This window comes from Pimephales promelas, chromosome 4 (genome assembly GCF_988280905.1).
Source record: "Pimephales promelas chromosome 4, fPimPro1.hap1.1, whole genome shotgun sequence".
Taxonomy (NCBI): Eukaryota; Metazoa; Chordata; class Actinopteri; order Cypriniformes; family Leuciscidae; genus Pimephales; species Pimephales promelas.
Genome location: NC_142772.1, coordinates 23,865,420 through 23,890,251, shown reverse-complemented (window position 1 = coordinate 23,890,251; position 24,832 = coordinate 23,865,420). Strand labels below are relative to the sequence as shown.

The window sequence follows — 24,832 nt, the reverse complement described above, 5'->3', positions numbered from 1 at the left end:
GATAGAGGAAAAACTGAAGTATACTTTAGGCTTAGACCTTCTGCACATCCTTATTCTTCTCCTCAACTCTTTCTCAAAAGACTAAACAGGAACAGAAAACACCATCCATCTTGATGAGATCATCAGTTTTAGTCACTGACCATATGCGAGATGGGTTTACACAGACATTAAAGCACTGACGACAGCTGCCATAAACAACACGGGTGTGCCCATATTATCTCAATACATTGCTGGAAGAGCCACTGCTATTTTTGGGTTCAAGTCCAGCAGGAACTGGTTACATGAGAAGGGTGGCAAAAGACAGGAGTCGCAAAGGAAACCGGCCACAATGGACGGGGCGGGTGGCTTAGTCACAGAGGCTGGACTGAGTCACGACTGCACTGTCTGGCTTGTTGATGTTCACGTCTGAGTGGTGGGCCAGCCTTTGTGTTTTCACCTCTGTCATCGTGCCAGTCTCATTCCGTTTTCCCTCATCTCTCTTTGTTCTGTTCCAGTATTTATCTGATCCGCTGTCATTCGCAAATATTTACTAGACTCAGAGAGATAGAAGACTCATCTGCATCTGCATTTAGTTTTACTCTTCAATTGTATCTTGTCAGTGATCTTGTCATCAGTAAGTGAGCTGTCGTGGACACCGATGTAAACATCTCTTCCCCAAACACAGTTCCAGAGGATGACAAGCTATTAACTTCATGTGGAAAATAAACAATGTTCATTTAGAGAGCAGAGCAAGTGGACACTCAATGCTTAGGAGAATCTGTGTAAATAAACTTACAGTCCACCCGCTGTATGAGACATGAGACAGTGCCATTAAACAGAAAAAGTTTGCCCAGTTTCTTGTGCAAGCGTGCTTTTGTATCCGGTGTAATTAAATTAAGCTGGGATCAGAGAACAGTGAGGGTTCCATGGGAGCTGTGTATTGTAAGGCTACATGTAAATATTATCTCCTAAAAAGTACATCACATCTTAAATTGTTCACCTAATTCACAGTAAAGGTCTTAGTAAAAATGCAAATAACTGGTTCACTTACCTCTGACAGAAAGGTCTGTGCTGATTTCTGAGCTCCCACATGTAGCAGATATTCGTACACATACAGAGCTAACCTGCCGAGACAGAAAAATATTATATTTAGATATTGAGGAAGAGATCCTAAGATTTCATAATATAGGGTGACCAACTGTCCTGTTTTCCCAGGACAAGTCCTGTTTTTAAATAACAATATAACAATTTTCTATCCATACAGAGGAGGCATAACCTACTTTAAATGTATTGAAATTAATAAGGTATCTTTGAGTAAACTTCGAGTATCATTTGAGTAGGCCCATCTGTTTGCCGGGCCGAGTGTCCTGGTTTTTGGTAATCAAAATATGGTCACCCTATCATAATACCCATCCTCCAGGATGCCTTTATCCAAGGTCCTGTTCCAATGGTTAAATAAAACTCAATTGTTCAGTTTCCTAAAATAATTCATGAGAAATAATTATCATGTCCTCTTTGAAATAGCAAAGTAGCTTATCTTGATAGTTCAGCCAAAAATGAACTATTTTTTTCCTGTTGTTACAACCCCACATGGCTGACTTTATTTTGTGAGACACAAAAGGAGATGTCTAGCAGAAAGTTAATACTACTTTTTTTCATACAGTGGAAGTGAATGGTGACATCTTATGCTCAATTAAGCTCCAAAAATTACATAAAAGTACCCATACAAGTCAGTGAAGCCATCAGAGAGATCTGCGTCAGAAAAAAGATTGAGAGATTTCATTTGTGTTAATTCACCAAATAAACCTTTTTACTGTTTGTACACAATAATGACGTAGCTACGTATGCGCGCGCATATTGGCAACGGGTACGGAAAGGATCAGCAGTCTAAGCTACAGACTGTTTCATTTTGTTCCTGGTCCTGTCTTGCTTAAGTGTAGTTGTCCTGTTTGTTTTTCTCCTGGATAATTAAAGGGTTAGTTCACCCAAAAATGAAAATTCTGTCAGTATTTACTCACCCTCATCTTGTTCCAAACCTCTATGTGTTTTTATTTGTTCTGCTAAACACAAAGGGAGATATTTGGAAGAATGTTTTAATCAAACAGATCTCATTCCCCATTGACTACAATAGTACTGTATGTACTTTTTCCTACTATGGTAGTCAATGGGGAATGAGATCTGTTTGATTAAAACATTCTTCCAAATATCTTCCTTTGTGTTCAGCAGAACAAATAAACACATAGAGGTTTGGAACAAGATGAGGGTGAGTAAATACTGCCAGAATTTTCATTTTTGGGTGAACTAACTGTTACGTTCCACGTGTTTTTTTTGTGTGTGTGTTTCTGTTCTGTCTCCATTCATTGATTTCAGGTGGTGATCGAACATTGGCTGTTTGCGGGTACATGACGTGATTGTGGGTGGCGTCACCATCTGCGCAACCAATCTACTGCTCTGCTGTGGCGTTAAAAGGCACATTCATAGAGATGAAGTCAGATCCTCGCCAGATCTCATCCAACTTGCGCGTTCTGAGCACATTGTCGAAACGTTATCACGATTTACGCTATGTCTTTATGATTGATGATTAATGAATGAGTAAATGCTTTAGCCTGGACCTGAGTTTTGCTAAGACATTGAGAGATGCCTAGCTCTGATTACATAAGCATTGAGCTCTCTGTTGCGAAATCATAGAACGGGAGGTAGGAATCATCGTGTGTTAGTTATGCGTGGAGTGTCCGCCATTATTGTATTTTTGTTTTTATTTAGCGTAGTTTAATTAAGGCGGCGTTATTCCGCTGAAGAATTCGGGTTTCTTTCTACATTTTCCTTTTGTGCAGTTAGTTTAGTGGGTATTCGTAAAATTAGTTATCAGTTATGTTTTGCTTATTTCATTAATTTGGCGACACTCTTGTTTTTCCTAATTTCTTTTCTCTTGTGTATTTTATTTATTTTTCTTCTAACGAATTTGTTATATAATTTAAGTGAACATGTCTAATTCATTCAGGAGAATAAACGTTTCCTTAACGTTTAAATGATGTTTTCTGGTTGTCTTTCCTGCATCCACACCCGGCAACAGTGTCGCACATAAATGTTATGTAATCATCCCCTTTTACATCTTTAAACACGTAACATAACCCTTTAATTATCCAGGAGAAAAACAAACAGGCCAACTACACTTAAGCAAGACAGGACCAGGAACAAAATGAAACACATGGATTTAACTTTAAATACAATGAGAAAACAAAGGGAACTAATCAAGATGAACAGATGACAAAGGAATAGGTGACAAACTAGGAAATCAGATCAAAAAATGACAGGAAGACAGACCATAAGTGAATTAAATCACACTAAACAAAACCATGAACTTGGCAATGTGCATTTTCAATATAGCACAAACAAGATTTGAGAGTTATAGCAGAGGGGAAGATTTATAGTGCATAATGACTAAATTTCACTCTGTTCCTCACACAAAACTATCATATAACTTCAGAAAAATGTAGTCATAAGGACTAATGCTATGGTATTTGTAATGGTGCTTTTTTGTCATCTGTCATTTTTATTTCTGGAGCCCCACTTTTTGATTCACTTTCATTATATGGAAAAAAAATAATGTAAACTTTCTGAAACAAGATATTTTTGGACACACTATGCTTTTAACTGAACCCATGTCTTTACCTTCTAGATGTGTCTCATCTCATTTGGTTAAGCAACCCATATACGATTTTAATAAGGCATCTTAAGTCCTAGTTTGGATATCACAAACTGAGTTCACTGAGATCTCAGTCTTCCATTAAAATTACATTCACCATTTCACTTTCAGTTTTACAATCTGATATGGAATTTTTAAGAGTTCTATATCTCTGCGATAACATTTGGTTATTTTTGAATTGGTGAAAGTTCATTGCATAGAGGATTTTTATAATACATATTTTTAGTATCCTCTATGAATGTGTGAGGGAACCTGAGTCAGCAGAGTCCAGCGGTACCTTATTATTATTTTTTTCAGGCACAGTCAAATCTAATTATATTTCACATGTACGGAGACAAAGTATTCCCTCTCCTTGTTGTTTCTGCAGACCTCCAAATGTTCCGAGTATGCGCACACATACACAATATGATGAACGTTCATACAATGTATAAGACAGTGTTTGTGCAAGAGAAGAAAGTACTAGTAGAATAATGACAGAGGAACATTGGAAACCAAGATCACACACAAGCGAGATTGAGGGAGGAGATTTGCAGATTGGAGGAATGACGGGGGGTCCTGAGCTTGTGAGAATCAATCCTCCAGAGATTGTCAGCAAACTTTCATATTCTAATGACGAAAGATAGAAAAGAGACAGAGAGATGATATTTCCAGCAGTCTTCCCCGTTTTCTCCAAATGAGCAAAATCCAAAATCTTCAAACTGGGGCAGAAAAGCAAACTAGGCTTCGAGAGTTTAAGAATAAAAGTTATTAAGCACAGACATTCACCAAATTTAATATGAGATTTTTACATTTTTCTCCAATAGCCTAGAGCTTTTTGGCGCAGTTCCAGTTGTGTTCTCTTTTGCGGTTCGTATTTTTACAGCATGAAGGGAAAATCTTACGGATTTATGAATGAACCACTCATTTTAAAATCTTCCCTGTCTACAGACATTTGTTATGACATCCTCTTCAAACATTACAATGCTCATGATAACTTTCGTTAACTCTTCAACAAGTAAATCCACTTCAATAACTGAATACTCTTTGACAGGGATGCCATAGAACTAACTACCGCAATAACCGAAGTTCAAAGACAAAATTCTATATGGCTCAGCCTCCACCTTATTTCTCTGGAGCATAAGGTCTATAGGATGTTGTATGGTTGCCAAGGTGCTGCTATGGGTTGTTATAGTGTTCTGAATGGTATAGCTAGAACATTGCTTGGATGTTCTGGGTAGTTGCTAAGTTGATTACTGGTCATAGTAAAAAAGTTCTCTTCCCTCAAAGTCTACAAGATTTTTTCACTATGTTTCATTATCTGGTGAATATCACTTAACCTACCCCGTCACCTAACTGATGTTAAAGGTAAAGCGTCAGTTGTATGATGGCCCGGGATCATCAATTAACTGACATTTAAGGCTACCCTTAAAAGGCGGATGTTGACGTATGGTCAAAAGACATCCCAAGACGTCAGTTATATGACGAGTTTGGATGAGACTGTGTTAATTTCCCAGGATCAACGCGCTGTGTGAAAGGGGCTAGAAAGTCCCTGCGAGGTAGTACTTTTTCAAAGTGCAGGAACTTCCGGGGTGGGACTTGGGCGCTGAACATGCTGATTGGTTGACTCCATTTCAACCACCATTTCTAAAAATATGTTGAGATGCTTGCAGTCCTATGTCACCGAACTAATTAGCCTAATCTTCACTGTCCTTTAGACAGTGGTGTAAGCGCAGAAAGTAACAGGTCTGGGTGAAAAAAAGTTGGGACAAATTGTTCCATGTAATTTTGGTGGAAACGCAGCTTAAGACACATGTAAGTTTCTTTTAAAACTGACAACACTTCTCAGCAAGTCACACAATTTGAGCTATTATTTATGTCTTGCATGATGAAGTTTAATTCCAGTATGGGCAACATTAATGATGCTTACCTTAAACAGCACTAATTAGACAAAGTTGACCTACATAGACCATTTCCATTGTGCTTTAAGCTAAATTAATGAAAAAGCAGGAATTTTGTTTCATTTAATTTTTTTTTTTGACAAAGACAAGGGGCTCTATATCTGTAATATAGATATACTTTTCCCTGCTATTCCAAGCTATTCTAAGCCAATAAATATAACAACCAACAAACAATCTAAAAATTTAAAACAGAGTAATAAAATAACAACAACAACAAAGCAATAGAAAGACTAAAATACAAATAAACAATTAATCTTCAATTGTTTAAAGCCCTTTGAACAGTTTGCACTGAAAGTGTCTTTTGGACCTTGAACCATTTGGTTCCCACTGCAGTGCATTATATGGAGAAAAATGCTGGAATGTTTTCATCAAAAACCTTAATTTCATTTCGACTGAAGAAAGAATGACATCTTGGATGACACGGGGGTGAGTAAATTATCAGCAAAAGTTTTTTCAAAAGTGAACTACTCCTTTAATTCAGATGGAGAGAAATTACAGTTGCAACAATGCTTAATGTACCTCAAACTAAGTAGCGTATCCCTGAGAAACATCCTCCTTGAGTTGTTCTTGTGATGGAGGTTCGGGTTGAATGAATAGACTCGCGTTCGGATTGATATGGTAAAATTGACGTCATTGTTCGTTACACTGTAAAATATTGTTGGTTTAACTTAAATGAAGTAACCTGTCTGCCTTAAAAATTTAAATTCATTGAAATGGAAAAATTGAGTTAATAAAATGAAGGTGATTGATGTAATCACCAGAAACTTAAAATATGATGTTATCCGAACTACATAAATTAATTAAGTTGATTTGACAAAAGAAATAATGTTATGATTACAAATCATGAAAATATTTTTTACAGTGTACTGCGTTTAGTTTATGAAAGCCTCAGGACACTCAGAGCTGATGTTGTTGTGGCAAGGGGCATTTTTTGTTTTCGACACACGTGATGTACGCAGTAGACCAATCACAACAGACTGAGCCGTCTGGCCAATCAGAGCAGAGTAGCTCACGGAAAGGAGGGATTTAGGTTGATTCATCTGGCGAGTCGTTTGAGAATCATTGAAAATGTGGTGATGTGCAAATGTATATTATGATAAAATGAAGTCGTTTTTGACCTTTGATGCCTGTAAACCTGTTGTAGGAGACTCCAAAACAACAATAGAAAACTTTAAAATAGCATAGTAGGGGCACTTTAACAACTACATCTGCACTTATTTAGTTCAATAAAATTACACACAAAAAAAAAGACCTCACAGCTCAAGACACGAGCTACAATCAACATGAGAAATGATATAAAGAGAGGTAATAATGACTGAACAGAACAGTGGCAAGAGTGCATCATTAACCTCATGCTGGGTCCTCATCCCATCAACACATCGTTCTTTCCTTTTCTCCAGAACTGACAACATCTTTATAGGCTGCCATACACTCACTAGATGCAAACAGATTCATTTCCCAAGAGACATTAGAGAGCGAGGAGCAATTGAGTTTGAGGGTGATCCTGTCTGTGTGTGCATTCGTATCATTGGGACAAATCTGTCTGTCTATGGGTATGTGTTTGACACATTACTGTAGGTGCAGTGAAAGAGAACAGGGGATGAAAACAGAAAGATAAATATAGAGATGGGTAGAAGAGGAGAGACAGGAAAGCAGGAACTCATAAATGATTAATGATGAGAGCTGAAAAGGAGGAAGGAGAGTGACATGAGGATAATGAGGGGGAAATGATCGCAACCATAGTTTGTAAATAAATAGCTGACAGATAGCTACATTTATACACATTATGGTGGTTTTGAGCTTTGATGTGTAGCCAACGGACAATGGTGGAATACAGGGATGCATATTTATGCAGAAGATACCATATAGTACATTATATATGGCTACCTGTACACACAAGCATTAAGAAATTAGTCAGATAAGATATTTTTTTGTCTCTTAACAAAGGCTACCCTTATTTTTATCAAAAAAACAGTAAAAAAAAAACTATTATAAATATTTAAAATGTAATTTATTCCTGTGATGTCAAAGCTGAATTTTCAACATTATTACTCTAGTCTTCAGTGTCATATGATCCTTCAGAAATCATTTGAATATTATGATTTTCTGCTTAAGAAATAGTTTTTTTTTAAATTATTATCAATGTTGCTGCTTTATATTTTTGTGAACAGCAAGCTCAATGGAAAAGCATTTATTTGAAATAGAAACTTTTTTGTAACAATGAAAAGATCTTTAAGATCACCTTTCATCAATTGAATAAATCAATTTAGTTTGTTGTGGTTATTGTGACTGAAATTTAAAATGGTGTCAGTTGGAAAAATATCAGTGTGTTTGGAAAAACACTGCTGGAAAAATGGAGCTATGAAAGAATAACAGAACAATTTCAGAGAGGAAAAGGCCATCTAGGTATAAGTCTAAAGAATGAAACTCATATCCTGTGCTGACAGAACAATGCTACATTCCTCAGCATAGTCTGGATTAATTAAGATGCTCTACTTTACTTTGTTATTATGAATGTGGTTTGCTTTCATCTTTATCATAATGTGTCACTAAAACTGAACATATAAATAATTTTATAAAAAAATAAAATACAACACAGCTTAAAATACAACACATGTATGTGTTTGATATTTTTAAGAAATAATGTTTGACTGGAACATACATGTAGATGGTGAAAAATGTGAACAGTCTGAATGAAAACCAGGAGTTCAGGGGTTTAGACCAAAGCATTCTGCACAACACCTCGAGAAACAATGCTTTTCACCACGACAACAGGAAATGCCAGCTTATCTTGCAGATGGACAAAATGTGCAGCTCTGGAAAAGAACTTACAACACACAATCTTCGCAGAGGATCTTAGTCTAGTTTTTAAGGAGAAATAGACCAAAGCGACAATGATGGAGAAACGACGCTTAACTTTGTTGGATTTCAAACAGGTCAAAAGGACGCATGGAAAAACTAAAGGACATACCATAGACTGTGTGTGATTTGTGAATAGAAAAAGGAAGGCTGTACACAGGCTAAAGACAGAGAGAAAGACTCCTAGCCAGTTTCTAAGCCATGCCGTCACGGTTGCTTAACCTTGCAGTAGGGCCAGTGTGATGCCGCTTGCATATCAATGATGGAGAGAAATATCAGAGGCCAAACAATCTGCGGAAAAAAACTGTTCCAGCAGCATGAACGACAACACCAGTCATTCTCTTAACTGAACAAAACAGCAGAACAGAGAAATTGCAATTTTCATCACAGTAGAAAATACAAAGAGATATTTGAAAAGTATCATTCTGGAACTTTATAGTAGAAGTACATAAAACCATGAAACAGTATATGTGTGCAGGATTTAAAATTAACCTTTGGGCACACCTGCCAATAGTCACTGGTTTAAGACAATATAAGGGTCATAAATATTTCTCCAACTGTAATAAAACTGTAAAAAAAAAAAAAAAAATCGAGGTGCTCAAACAGTAAAGAGCATGATGCTGCTGATGCGACACCAAGGTCATGGGTTTGAAATTAAGGAAATGCATGAAAAAAATGCTTGAATGCATTGTTAATTGTTATCTGCTGATGCATAAATGTAAAAACATTTTTTTTTTTTTTTACATTTATATATCAATGATGACAGCTGAATAATTGTACTTTTTCCTTTCAGATAGGCCAGAAAAAAAAACACCATTCTGATTTTGGTACATTCTTTTTTTTGTTGTGGCAGCTCAAATGTGTATTCCACATATGGTGTTCTGGAGAGGAAAAGAATTGAGATAAACATCCTATGGTAAATTTTCCACTGAGCTAAAAGCTGTTGGAAGACACGGTGTGACAGGTGTTTTCTTTAGTAGACGGTTTGTATGTCTTTGATTTGAATGGCTCAGATCACTTACATCCGTGAGAGTTTAAACTATATTTTTTCGTAGTTCCTAATAAAGTTAGGATACACTGACATTTTATTTACTTACCAAAACCAATTTTTACTCACTTTTAGCGACTGTCAAATGTTAATTTTGGGACCTTTCATATAGAAAGCCCTAAAACCATAGAGTTTTGAGATGGAAGTCTATCCGCAGTGGCTATCTAGGTCAAACTGATACTTATAGAGAAGATTGAACAAATGTGACTCCTCAAACTGAGATAGGCCTACAAACCATTGACTACAGGGTGAGCTTATGAATATTTGCTGGTCTTTACAGCTGTCTAAAATCAGAGCAATTTCTAAGTTAAGATGATGCTTATGATGCTACCTTCACTATGTTTTTTTTAATCCAGTTATACTATCCAACTGTTATTGTTCAAATGTAGAGGACAAACTAAAATTAAAGTTTAGACAGAGTTATACCCTCGGTCTAAACTTGCTAAGGGATTGACAACACCCACCAACAACAAAGACACCACATCTGACACTTAATATAACATCTACAGTAAAACCATGGTTTCACAGTCAAGGCTTAAGCCTTTAGTTCTAAAATGCATGATTGAGCTGTTTTAACTGAAAGCAACTTGCATTGACATATCTTAAAATATGTCAGTGTCATTGTTTTTCTCAAGATGCACTAACGTTTTCTAATGCATATTTTAGAAAGCAATGTCCTAATTGAATTATTCCTGGCATAATCTAAGCCATCTCTGCACCAGGCTGTTATATTTGACTATTAATTTAGTTTGGAACTGTGATATCAGGATAGCTTGTTGGTCCATTTAAAAAAAAAAAAAACTGTTTCTAATACTAATGTGAATGCTGACTTTTGACTATTAAAGTGAACAGCAAAAAAGAAGAAAACCTTAAAGCAGGTGGTGAAACAAAAATAAATGGTTAAAGCACATAAAACAAACAATTTCCTGTAAAAATGTATAAAAATGTAAGCCTAAAATCTTGATGTTTAAAAAAAAAAAAAAAACGTTGATGCTATTTGAAATGATTTGAGCATCCTTATGATAAAGGATAAAACACCTTGCACAGGACATTTTAAGAACAACATAACACAACCAAGCCTGTTTTGTTTACGATCAGTCAAGATGTCTAAAACACGGAAAAACAACAAAGAGACATTCAGATGGTCAGCAGAATGGTCACTCAAAATGCATAAAACCCTGTGGTACAAAGGGAAAGCTAAGCAAACTATCCGAGTAAGTTAATTGCGTGCCTAATAAGAAGTCTTATAAGATTCTGCCATTGCCAACGTTGAAGGAAAAATAAACTAATCTTGATAATCATATAAGCGAATAGGCTACATGACCACAGGATACACTTAGTGGTATATAAATATCTTCTCATAATGCAGAAAGCGCGTAACTTGAGCAGCAAAGCGTACATGCGCCAGCTGCAGTCTTAAATGTCTCCTCTGTCCAAATGTGTGTGTGCGACTGCAGATGTGACCGCGAGAATTCTTCCTCCACCGCCAGCTCAATATAACTTACTTTTCTCGGGCTTGACTGTCCGATGGCACGCTGTTCTTGCCTTTGGCGTACATGATTGCACAGACACGACTGTCACGCACCTGTCAACCCATCACAGCCTCCGTAGAAACAATCTCGTCACCATAGCGACTCAGTCTGCTCCTCACCATTGGATGGACCGTGGTGAAGAACAGGCGCCCTCTCTCTCCCTCTCTCTAGATGTCTGAGCAAATAACCTCAATGGCCACGCCCACTCAACACCTTTCTCTCTTTCGCTCTGACTGCAGCCACGCCCCCTGTGATCGGGTGAATTCAGAGGGGTGGCTCGCGATGATATTGACTATGAAAGTGTGTGACTGCTCACAATCCAGTTTATTTTGATGGCATTTTCCCTTCAAAAAAGCCCTCAAATGTCTTAATCCCTAATTGACAAGTGATTTGCTTTTTAAACGCTTTCTCAATAGACGTGGTTGAGTCTATTGAGTCATTCTATAATTAGGTATAGGGACTCTATTGTCAAAAAACAAATTAAAAAAAATCTAGAAAATCTGAATGCAACCACGAACGACATGCCAAGTGAGCTGAACTGTATGAAGTTCAGCTCACTTGGCATGTCGTTCGTGGTTCGACTAGTCAAGACTGATTTCCAAGATGGCTCCTGTCTGTATGTACAAAGTGTAGCCTACTGTCTTTATAAAATATTTTATTAAACGGTCTAAGTGTGGGTCTATTTTGAGCCTTCTTAGTGGTATTAACTAGCGATTTCTCTTTATTTATTATATGCCCCCATATACTAGCATATACGCTAAACAGTTTTTGGAGATACAACTCTTTGCATTCGATTATCATGAAAACAAATCTCAGAGAACAGTCGACTAGGTACCAATGTGTTATTAGACCAAAGGTTCATTTTGCGCCGGAGTTCTCCTTTAAGCGTGCAGGGCAACCACACAGTAGAGCATTACAATAATCTAGCCATGATGTCATGAATGCATGAACTTATTGTTGTCTCATTTGTCAATGAGAGCATATGGCGTAATATATATTTTTTAGATGGAAAAATGCGGTTTTACAGATAGCCTACTAGACACATGATTTTCAAATGAGAGATTGGTATCAAAGAGCACGCCCAGGTTTCTAACCGACGACGAAGACTTAACAGAGCAGCAAACCGGATTCACAGCGCCTAAAATGCGTAGAAAACGCTGGGCGCGCCGCATTCTCCATTTTCCAAAGCGCCAGGGCGGTTGCGCTTCAGTCACATGACCTATTGTGTGCGTATGGTGCGCTTGCGGTATTCTGAAAAGTTGATGTTTTTTACCTCGACGCGGCACGGACGCGCATGGAAGAAAACGAGCGCGTCGCACCGCGACCGCATCGCTTCCATTATGAGCGCGCATACCGCGAGCCTACATTTGAAATAACGAACTTGAGCGCGCAAAAGACGCGATATGTAAACCGGCCCATAGACAGTATTGTAGTATACAAGTTTTTTGTCCAATAATTAGAATCTCTGTTTTTTCAGAATTTAGTAGGGAATTACTATCACATTTTTTATATCAGCCAGTACAAACTCTGACAGAAGGTCTTTGATAAATTATTTATGGTGCCCTGGTGGCCTGCAGCCAGCAGAATTCTCAAACGTGATCATTTACACTATATACTTTTACATTAAGCACCAATACTTCAAAATAAGTATATGAAGAGTTCAGATGCAAAAGCCTCTAAATGCCATTTGAAATTTTCTTCTAAAATGACCATTTTTATCAAGCTTATATTTTTAAGTTCAGTAATTTCACTTAAATGACAATTAATAGGTAATCTTCATTGCCATTTAAGTGAAATTACTGAACTTCAATATACAAGCTTGATAAAAATTATCATTTTAGAAGAAAATTTCAAATGCCATTTAGAGGCTTTTGCATCTGAACTCTTCATATTTTAAACTAGATTTATTTGTGGTTTTGATGATATTACTATAAATTACAGCAACTGGAGTACTGATGATGCTGAGGCCATGAGACCCAGCATTTTAGTGCCTGATAGCTTCCGGTCCATCCTGGTCGGCCTGGAGTATCTGCAGTATGGCCATAAAGTGCAATGTCTACACTGCCTGCCCAGTGGCTGAATAAACGTGGGTTTGCATGACAGAAGTAGTAGTTTTGGAAGGTAGCGCCGTCTTAGCTTGCTGTCCAGCAGAGGGTGGGCAAAGATGGGCCGCTACAGCTTCTTCCATGGGAGGAAGAGAGTGGTTTCCTCTGTCTTTCGCACCGTCCACCATGGGGAATACTGCTGAGACAGAGGAGTGCACTCTGGCTGAGAAGCAGTGATTCCAGGACTTTGTGACTTCTTCATGGAGCTCAGTCGGTGGGGCACAGCCCCTTTGCAGGAAACATCCATCCAGCTGGTTGTACGCAGACTGTGCAGGTGCCTCGCCATGGCCTGAGTCGTGGTAGTGAACACACACTATGCAGAGTAAAAGGATATAACGCCAGAAAGCATAGCAGGTACAGCGACTGAAGGCAGCGAGATGAAGGCCAGCGGCTTCAGATGCAGAGGCTTGTCCTACAGAAGGCTTTTGTTCAGACAGCGCGACTTCTTCACTCCGAATCCAGCAATGCATGAGCTTCGCTGAGATGAAAAATATGAGTATATCAACCCATTGAGTTATATTTATAGGCCCAGGCCATGCCCGCCCCCATTGGATCTGAAGTCACCAAGGGCATCTCTCAATGGGCTGCTGCAGTTGCCGCTGGCAGCCAATAGGCACGCGAGCCGCCATGTCTGCATGCTGCCGAAACACGTTTTACATTAATTCAACATTTACATTTAATTCAGAGTATTTAGGCTCATGGAAAGGAGTTTTTATTTATTTATTTATATATTTATTTACTTTACTTTAGATCGGCCTACATGTAAACCTATTGCTGGAGACAACATGAATCTTTAAAATAGCATAAGGGGCACTTTTATTTTCTGTATACTCCACTCATTTTATGCCAAAAAATGTTTATTCTAAATATTATATAAACTGCATATAGCTGTAAAATCACTAACAAATAGATAGGGAAAAAAACAACCTAAATGTTAACAGGTCAAAGAACTTGTGCAGGAACACACACACGTTCACTCCTGAATTACTGAACTTAAATATACAAGCTTGATAAAAATGATCATTTTAGAAGAAAATTTCAAATGGCACTTAGAGGCTTTTGCATCTGAACTCTTCATATATGTGCAATATTTATTTGTAAAAATGGTCTCAAAAGACATTCAAATTTGTTCACATGTAGCGTGCTGCCACCTAGTGGACAATAAAAAAACAGACCAATATTGTTATGCAGATATACAATTTTAAAATATAGTTTCAGAAAAAAATTGGATTGTATAAGAATTGGGATTTCTGATGCAAACCTTACCAGGCAGTTACATTTCGTATTTCTAAAGGTAGGCTATATACCCATATATCCCTAGCTACCCATTAGAGGTGGAGATGGACCAGGTCAAGCTCCCATGACATCCAGAGAGGTGGAGATCAAACACTCAAACACTATCAGACCAGTTCATTTTCTTTTTATATTTTGTTGTTGCCGGCTGTAAAACACACAAGAATATCACTTCACATCTATACTTCATACCACAACAAAGAAAAGATTGTGACAGAAAGAAAATCAAAATGACAAATATTCAGACCTAGGCACTTCACAAACAATTAAAAAAAAAAAAAGAAAAACTTTTCTCAAATGATGAGAAATTTTATCCTTAGATTGTGACTGAACAATATCTTGGTCAGCTAATGTGACCTAATGGCTTGACTTTCAGCATATACTGTACGTAGGCTATACTATATATATATATATATATATATACACACACACACACACACACACACACACACACAGTATTATAATATAGGCATAGCCTAGATTCCTGCAGGAAGCGCGTGCTGCTGTAAAGAGATATCGTCAGAAGCGGATACTGGTACCAGAACAGGAGACGCGATGTCCGTCACTGTTAAAAACATTTCTGTTATCTACAGTCCTATCAATCAGAACAATACCTTCTCTAGCGGGGATTTTATATCGGGACATGTCATTTTGGATTTAGCGAAGGACACGACAATGCAGTCGCTGAGTGTAAAAATTAAAGGGAAAGCAGAGGTTTGCTGGAGGGAGCGTCACAAAAGCACTGTTGTTTACTCAGATAAGGAAAAATATTATTCCGTGGAGAAGTTTTTCGTTCGGGAGAACAAAACACATGGTAGGAGGAACTATAGCTGTATTATTGGTAACAAGATAAATCAGATCGATTTAACCAGCTCTATTTTGTACTGTAACTTGATCTTGTAGGTAATGACCATGCGATGATGCTGAGAGATCCATCAGGACAGCCGTGTAAGTCTGATCGTGGATTTGATTTATCTGGCAAAAAGAACTTTGACAATTAATCAGAAAAACATGCTAAGCTCTGCTTTGATTTTTGATTTGTTAGATTCTTCGGTTGTTGGACCAGGCCGTCATGTTTACCCATTCACCCTTCAGTTACCTCGACAGTAAGTTACGGGGTTGCATTTGGACAAGTAGCCTATGGCTACTCTTTTACGCGAACAACTTAAGTGTCAAGTAGTGTAAAAATTCAAGTTAAAGTAAAACCTTTGCTTTGCTCCTTAAATACGTGTAATAAACAAAACTTTAGCCTATTTTTTTTTTTAAAAATTTAAGTTTGAATAATATCCAGAAATGTTCTTCCTCCTGCATGTTGGTTATAGGCCTAGCCTATATGGTCTTGGTTAAGAATATGCAAATCTAAAACTTAAGCTACATGTAAAATGAAAACATAGGCAAAACAATGCAAAAAGACAACCTTCAGATTGAAAAATGGGATAGGCCTGCATTATATAGGATTAGAAGGTTTATTTGTGTTTCAAAGTGAATGAAGTGAGAGTACTGTATATCTCTCTAATATATTTTCTACTATTCTACAATTAGAATAGACAAGTTTATTTGTATCATTGCTTTGTTCATCTATAAGTGTTTTTGCATGTGTGTAAAATCAAGTCAGGCCTTTTTGTTTCAGTTGCACCTGGAGGGTTTTGTCTTGTACAGATGTACAGTTTTTGTTTGCTGCTTCAATATTTGTTGATTTATTTTCACATGTTTCTATGGTATACTGGAAAAAAATTATAATCTTGACCCTTCTTCATAACCTCTGCATTTCGCTCTGTCATGCTGCTTCTGCTTCTGGGCCAAATCCTGACTGATGGTGATCCAATCTTGCCTTATTAGTGCTTAGTTGATCACAATTTTTGGACTTCAGCTTATCTACTGGCCATCTACTGACTTACCTTTTTTAGGATTGACCACAGGTTCTCAATGGCCATGTTTCCCAACACTGGTCTTAGAATACCCCCAACAACACTGCAGTTTGTGGATGTCTCTCTTGTCTAACAGGCCCTTCTGAGGAGAAAATTGAACGCGAGTCAAAATAGATTTTTTTTTTTATTAATATGATGCTATTAATGCTCAGCTTAGTAAACGACACTTGGACTTTGGATTGACATTTGCTGCCCTGATTGCACTCGCATGAATACAGGTTCACTCTCGCTTGTATCCCAGGTAAATCATCAGCACTATCATCCTTTACATGTGTTTTATTTAACTAAACACATCATGATGGGCTAAAACGTATGTGCAGATTCCTGAACAAACATGCACGCTAATCACAGCACAGCTTGAGTGCAACCGATCTTGGGTTCGGTTGCACATTGGCTTGGCTTTTACATTAGCAATTTTTCATGCAAATCTTGCCCCGTTCCGAACTAAACTGCCAGTTTGAATAATTCCCTTAGAAACAAGTTTAGGGTTGATGGAATTTCTAGTTCATAAGTCAACATCTTCTGTCACATGCCTGTCCTGTCTTGTGTTGCGCATGGGTGTTTTGTTATTTTGGGCCATGTGCTCGTGTCATTGTCTGATCCCTCCCCCTCGTTACCTGATTAGTGTTTGAGTTGTTCCACCTGTTCCCTCTTGATTTGTTCCCTTTATAAGCCTCCTTTTGTTTGCAGTCTTTGTCGGTTCATTGTTAGATGTTTCCTGGTTTGGTCTGTGTGTTCCTAATTGGTGGTGTTTTGACTATTCAGTGTTGTTCATGTTTCTTTAATTATGTTTTTTTCCCCCCTTGTGGGTTTTTACTTTGTGTTTTGTTTTCTTTTGTTAAATAAATCCTTATACTGCATTTGAGTTCTCCCTCTCCTTTTGAATCGTGACATCTTCACACAAAAAAAGAGGATACGATCATGAAGCAGAACCATCCTCAGCCTTTGTTGTAGTCAATTTTAATATTTTGTCGAAAGTTGTTTCCAAAGTTAGATTTCAATTGCCTTTTGCTTCCTTGTAGGCCTTACACCGTGTCCTAACTACATGCAACGCAATGCAGCGACACGTGATAAAAGGGATCTTTTCCATGTTAATCAGATTTTTTTGTCCTAACCAGCCACAACACTCCACGATTCTATTTTAGAAACTTTTTTTCAAATTGTTTCAGTGACTCAGTATGTATTTTTAATAGTGTTTAAATGGTGTAATATTCAAGAATTTGATAATGTACTTATCCATTTCGTTGAGAGTGCCGGTAGCTTGCTGAGAGAGCCCACCCACGCACTTTTCTGATTGGCTTTGATTTTTGATTTACTACATGCGTCCCATAGTCGCCGCGTCATGTCTGGTGTGGACAGTCAAATTATGTGTCGCTTGATATCTTATCATATCACGTCTAGTTAGGACATGGTGTTATGCCGATCCATATGCAGAAATGCATTGACAAGATTTCTAGGTCGCCTCCCCATTCTCACCCCCAAGGCGTCACCAAACTGACGTCTTGGGAATCATTTTGACCGTGCTTCAATATCTGACGCTTTAGGCGCCCTTTAGCATCAGTTAGGTGACGCCCTAGGATCGCGTGTAACCCTACCCCCACCCCACCCCACCCCAGACCTAAACCTAACCTTTCCTTTAGCGTCAGTTAGATGACGCTGTAGGATCGCGTCATGTAGCTGACGCTAAAGGGCGCCTAAAACGTCAAATATTGAAGCATGGTCAAAGGTGACGCCTTGGGGTGGGAATGCGTTGTGTGTACTGCTGTAGGTAGTTATGCCTTTCATCTATACTTCCTGTTTTATTATGCCCCTTTCAAAAGACTTGATTAATGACCTATACTGATAAGAATCACCATCAAAACAATCTGGGAGGAGTAATAATCCCTGTATTCAAATTGCAGTTTGTATTTTTAAAATTGCAGTGAGAGATTAACTGTATATTTCCCTGTTGATATGGTTCACTCACAGTAGCTGATGTGATGCGAATGGGGAAAATTCAGTTTTTCTCTGAATACTGAAGCCTGAATGGTTTAAGTCTGTGCACCAACACAGAAAATGAACGAGCAGTGGTGACTGCATATTTATGTTACACTGAAAGCTATTTTCATCAGACTTTTTCTCCAAGCTCGAAGATCGTCTTCTCGTTGGCAGAAGATAAGATCAAAGCCTTTCTGCTTGCCATTGAAATGAGTCTCAATGAGCAGATTAGAAGCGCTTCGACTGCTGCAACAGACTCGGCACTTCTCTGCAGCTATCTGGTCACTCTTCAAAGAGCAAATTTCACTCATTAAAAGAGCAAATTTGAGTGACGTTTGTAGCAAAATGTTACGCCACGAGTGTGCCTTGCTCTCCCCTCAATTTGATAAATCTCCAGTGCTCTTCACCCACGAAGACCACTGCCCCTTAGTGCCCATGCGAGCAGCATGGTATCAATTTGCAGCTCCAAGGATGACTTTGATGGCACTATGGCTACAATTACATGCAACCAAATAATCCGTTAGTAATTGGATTGACTGCTTAATTGGACTAAAAATCTCTCATGTAAACACCTTAATTGATCCAATTGAGCTTGATCTGAATAAAATTTCGATCTGATTGAAAGGGGTAGTTTATTCCGTTCAAGAGAACATGTAAACACTTGATCGGATTTAAAAACGAAACTGAAAGAACTCAGTATATTCTTGAAGTGTGCAATGTCAAAAAATGTATTCCGATTTTAAGCTTGTGGCATATAAAAGCGCACATCAACCCGATCACTTGTTTTGCGTTCATGTAAACACTACATTCAGATTCATCAATTGGAATGAATTAAGTCCGATTGAAACAAAAGTTGTGCATGTAAACTTAGCCTATGTGTCTGGCTGCCTCTTGAGTGGAGAGGTGGGCATATTTCGCCAATGACTTTGCCCCCGCCACCTAAAGAGACCGATACACCCAGGCCTCAACAGGACTTGGAGCTCATACTCTAAAGTCCATAGGAAAATTGGGCTTTGAAGTGGTTGGCCCGCAACCACCTTGTTAAGGGAGGTTTTGGAGCTGGGGCGCCGTCAGCAGGTGGTGTGGCCATCCTTTATATATTGTCGGTCCTTCAAGTCTATTAGGCCAAGCTTCTCTGCATCATGGATGAAACTTGCCCTATACCGATGGCCTTCAAAAAGCTGCGCTGTCAAGACTACCTTGACTCCCTCATCTCTCCGTTAGGTCTGTTTGGTTCTGCAGTGGACGGCATCGTTGAGCATTTTACAGCGGCCCAGAAGTAGTTACAGGTCACAAACAAACTCCCTCTTTATCCTCCTTCTTTCTCCAATGAGCTACCATCTGTCCCTTTTCAACCCCTTGCGGCATGAAGCCAGGCTTTTTAAACACAATTTGATAAGCTAAGCCAGCATGTCAAATTGGGTTTTGTAATTATCGAGTGCTCACTCCAGTTCGCTTTCAGGCTCGCTTGGTGCACCTTATGCAATGACTAGGCAGCCTTTGGCTTCTGGACGGAGCTGATGACAAACTGGCACATCAACTGCCTGGAAATTATGGCCTTCAAGGAGCTACAATCAGAGCTTAGAGGGCACCATGTACTAGTCTGATTGAACAGCAGGACAGTGGTAGCCTATATAAATCACCAAGGGCCTCAGGTCTCACCCGCTGAAAAAGTTGGCGCCCGTCCTCCTCATGTGGGCACAATTGAAAGCCAATGTACACATGAGCACTGAGGCTCCACCCCAGATGGTTTGCATTTAGGTCAAGCAGAGGTGGACCTCTTTGCATCGAGAGAGACCTTCCACTGCCTGTTTTTCTGCTTGAAGAAAAAAGATGCATTGGCCCACATATGGCCCTCTCTGTGCCTTTATGCATTTTCTCCAGTAAAGCTGCTTCCTCCAGGAAGGCATACAGGGTTGAAGGGGACCACTCGTAGGCCAATGCATCCTGTTCTTTGACGAAGAACGTTGGGCAATGGGAGTTCTCTTTCAAGGCAAATAGGTCTATTTCCCCTTGCCTGAAGATACTCCAAATCATCTGCACCGTCTGGGGGTAGAGCCTCCATTCCCCCGGATACGGTCAGTTCGAGGACAACATGCCCGCTCCCTTGTTCAGAGACCCAGGCACATGCACCGCTCTTGCCAAGCGGATATTGTGCTGAGCCCAAAGGAAGAAGCGAATCACCAGCCTGTTTAGGAGGTGTGACCTGAGTCCCTCTTGGTGATTTATGAAGACTGCCATTGTCATGTTGTCTGATTGGGACAAGACGTGGTCTCCTGTCAGCTCTGTCTGGAAGACTTTAAAAGGCCAGTAAGACTGCCATCATTTCTAGGCTGTTGATGTGCCAGTTCAGCATGCCCATCCTGGCAAATTTCAGGGAACCGAGACTCTGACGCAGCCATGGGTTACCCTGAGATTAAGGTGTCCGTTTCACAATTCACTGAAGGGGCGCAGGCTTTAAGTCAGAATTGGATGGGCTGCATATGAAGTTTTCCTTCATTAGCAACTTCTGGTTCCGTATATTCCTCTATTTCGAAACTTCAACTCAATATGCCTAAAGATTTAGATTTAGATATTGAAATGAACATTTCAATTGAGAATATTCAATAAGGATTCAGTCAATTTTATTCAATTAAATTTATCCAGTCACTGTCCTAGTCCCAACAGCCTGTGCTTTGTAGAACCCAAAAATGTACAACCAAAGTCCAACAAGGTCAGCTAATTACTCCATACAAAGTTCGACAATGAAGAGGGTGTCAACCGTTTATACTGACTATAACACTACGTGTTATTTTCATGTTTCTCAATTAAGATGTCCTTACAGGGAAGTCATTAGTGCTCCAGAGTGTGGTGATACAGTGCTTTTTTATTGCACATAACATTGTTCAAGAGACATGCTAAGTCATCCAGTATTTTAAAACAAAACAAAAAAGAAATGGGCAACAATTGAAACTATTTGTCTTCTACATCATTTTAAAGGCACAATAATTATATGCAGAGCACTTTCCAACCAGCAGTTCTGACCCTTTAGTACATTTAATCTCATAAAGTCTCAAGTAAATTGAATGTCTCATATAACACATGTTGAATATAAATATTACTTTTGCCAATGTTATTTTCAAGGATTTCAACCTTTTAATGATACTTTACTTTTTGCTATACAATAACTGTGTTTACATTATTACATTATTTTCTTTATAGGCACTTCCCACCAACCTTCAAAGCTTCGGTTGGAAAAATCGTCTACACCTTGGAGACAAAACTATCCCGATCAATGCGTATTTCTAACAAAGCCAAAGCAGAGTTTCTCTATTTCCCTAGTCCTGATGTGTTCAATCCTGAACTAAGGGTGAGATTATCATTATGGAAAATCTAACGCACTGTCTTTCTAATCTATACCATACTTTCCTCGTTTTAAGGTTCAGTTTTGTCTTGTTTAGGCACCTCAGTACAGAACCAAAGATGAACAAATGAATCTCTTCTCCTTTGGGAGTGTCTCCATGAACATAAAGACTGAGAAAATGGGATACTACCTTGGTAAAATGATATAAATTATTAACATCACAGCATGTTTTTTTTTTTTTTTTGTCAGAAAACTCAAAGTTGGACAGCCATTATTCAAACTATTTCTGAATCTTTGTAAGAAGATGATCTTTGTCAGACATCTCTGAAGTTGGTGAGAGGTGGACATTTTTCATTTTCGAGTTTCAGATCATCAGAGCTATTATGACTGACAAAAAAGTTACACAATTTAGGCATGAAAACAAACTCCCTAAACCCATGCACCACTTTCATATTTTTTTTCTTTTTCTTTTTTTCAATGTGGCATAGACTTATTACAGAGCTTGCACAAAATGTATACAATCATCATGTTATCACTGCAGTTCTTTATTCATTTGTTTATTATGTATTTTTTATATCCTATACGTAACATGATTCTGAATTAAGAGTCCTGTTTTGTCCAAATAGACAGAATCATAGTTTCTTGTGATAATTCATCAAGTAATTTTAATTGAACTAATTGTCTTATTGTGTCTCACTACAGGAGAAGGCTTGAAAGTTTTGGCTGAAGTTCAGAACAATTCATCTCGTACAATCAAGCCAAAATACTGCTTGTATGAAAAACACAGTTTCTTCGCTAGAGGAAAGAGAAAGCTTCACACACATGACCTTTTTAAAGAAGAAGGGGAACCTATTGAGCCAAACTCAAGAAAAACTGTTACCAAAGTGCTGCCCATTCCTCCCAGCCTTACCGTCTCTATCCTAAACTGTAGGATACTCAAGGTTGAGTACAGACTCAGGGTGAGTTTCAGAATCGAAAGCAAAGACAAATAGTAACATTGACAAAAGTTTCTGTTAACCACTCCTAATTGAATAATTGTTTTTTTATTATTATTATTAAATGTATGGTTTGTACCTAGATCTGCCTGGATGTGCCATTTGCTTCGGAGATCAAATTCCCAGTCGTGATTCTTCCTCTTCAGTCTTTATCAGGTGTAAGTAGTGCTACAAACAGTAACTTTGGAATCTGGAATCAACCACCAGGTGGCAATGCGTACCCCAACCCACCTCCTATGCCTCCATCTGCCCCACCATTTAATATGGTTGAACCACCTGGTCATTGTGCTGCTCTGGGTTACCCTGGACCTCCTCTGAGTCAATATTCTGCTCCTGGTTACCCAGGACCTCCTCTCAATCAGTTTCCTGCTCCTGGTTACCCTGGACCTCCGGGTCAATTCGCTCCCCCTAGTTATGCTGGACTTCCTGGTCAATTTGGTCCTTCAGTTTCACATCAGTCTGACTCATCAGCTCCACCTCCATATCAGGAATGTCATTTGTATCCACAGTTGCCAGATCACCGTGAAAAATCTTGACAAATTGATGGCAACATTTTAGAATCACCTTGTAGGTTTGTTTTCTCTCTCTCTATTTTTTTAACCTAGATTGCTAAAATGATTACAGCTCTTCTCTCCTCAGTCTGACTCGTACGCATTATTTAGTTCCTGTTTCGATGAGGCCCCTCCCTCCAAAATACAGAATGTGATTGGTTTGTTGGCCCTGTGTGTTGTGATTGGCACCGCTTAGCGGAATGTCACGCCCATCCATAACAGCGACTTCTTCTCTAATATAAATAATTAAGGATGGCGTCAATTTTAAACCAATTTAATTCCTTAATTCCTCAGACTGCGACAATGTTACGAGAGGATCGCGCAGAACAGATTTCAAGCACAGACTTTGCAAGCACATACAGGATGTTTCAGAGTGCTATGTTTTTTTTATAGAGTTTTTTATAGATATGATGTTATCCCATTTAATCATATAATACTATGGTAATACAAACAGTAATTGATCACAAAACCACAGACAATTTTCCTAAGGAGTGGTGAACAGCCTAAAAAAAGCAAGAGCTTACAAAAGCTACAGTTAACACTACATCAATGTTAGTTAACAGGCTAGCAGAGGCAAAACATTGCCCTCTGTTTACATCATAGCAACATAAAACTTATTAATTTAATAGAAAACACAACTACAAAACTACAAAGACATACTAGTTGTCATCCATAATTAACAAAATTCCGACAAAGTGGGAACAGCTACGTCTTTCAGGAGAAGCTTTTGTCCGTAGTCCTCTTAGGTTCTGGAAGCTGTTCTCTGTAAAAGTTGCAGCGCGCAGACAAACTTTGGGGTTATAATGTTCATGAATATTTTTTTTAAAAATGAACCACAACACTCTTCATCTTCTCTAAACTAGCGCAACTCAGCCAGGCATCGCCCCCTTTTTTTGCGATTTCCGTGGACGTAGATTACTTAAATAATGTGACACAAGAACCGGGAAAAAACACGCTGTAGTCCAAACGAGCTGTTCATTGTAGTTCATGAAAAGAGGATTCTGTTAAAATATCTCCCTTTGTATGGGACTCTGAGCTTTGTAACCTTGCAGATCTTGTTTATGCTCGAACAGCATCATTACACACTAAAGTTGAAAAAGTGAAAAAGCATAATAGGACCCTTTAAAGGCATGATTTTTGGATTAAAAACCACTAAAAAATTTTATATATTTTGTTGACTGTGTATTGCATCATCCCAAATGTTTCCAATAATGTTAAATTTCCAGAGAAATAAGCAATGCATCACCTATTAATGACATCATATAAGTGTTACTCTCAATTTCCGGATTTATTCTGTAGAAACCATGGAAACGCCAAAGACGCTTTTAACTATTATGTGTTTTATTAGACTGGTGAGCAATTGTTTGAAAACATTCATTGACAGAAAACGAATCATTCTTATATAGCTCAACGCAGTTAGTCTTTAAATCTCATTTTCTTGATTTTCCGAAAATACCATGTTTTACCATACCTAATATCAATCTAGCTTACTGCAGTGTGTAACAAGTGTTGTTACACAACAAGTCTAACTCGTAGTTGCCGCATAGTAGCGAACACATTATGACATAACTTTCAACAC

The 24,832-nt window shown here is 38.4% G+C and overlaps 2 protein-coding genes across 3 annotated transcripts in view; one reads left to right on the top strand and one right to left on the bottom strand.

Annotated features, from left to right (window-relative positions):
• The window catches only part of ssbp2a (single stranded DNA binding protein 2a), a 32,237-nt gene extending 21,004 nt beyond the window's left edge, over positions 1–11,233 (bottom strand). For both annotated transcript variants that reach the window (XM_039650132.2, XM_089130131.1), the window contains exons 1-2: positions 11,035–11,233; positions 1,031–1,103 (exon numbers count right to left, since the gene is read on the bottom strand). In XM_039650132.2, the coding sequence (XP_039506066.2) occupies positions 1,031–1,103; positions 11,035–11,087 (126 nt within the window). In that variant the 5' untranslated portion in view covers positions 11,088–11,233. The remainder of the gene's footprint in view (positions 1–1,030; positions 1,104–11,034) is intronic.
• Positions 11,234–14,957: 3,724 nt separating this feature from the next.
• LOC120461836 (arrestin domain-containing protein 3) lies at positions 14,958–23,238 on the top strand. The gene is made up of 7 exons (XM_039650146.2): positions 14,958–15,273; positions 15,363–15,407; positions 15,505–15,565; positions 21,566–21,713; positions 21,805–21,901; positions 22,410–22,666; positions 22,786–23,238. The coding sequence occupies exons 1-7, from the start codon at positions 15,015–15,017 to the stop codon at positions 23,236–23,238; spliced, it is 1,320 nt and encodes a 439-aa protein (XP_039506080.2). The 5' UTR covers positions 14,958–15,014.
• The last annotated feature ends 1,594 nt before the right edge of the window (positions 23,239–24,832 follow it).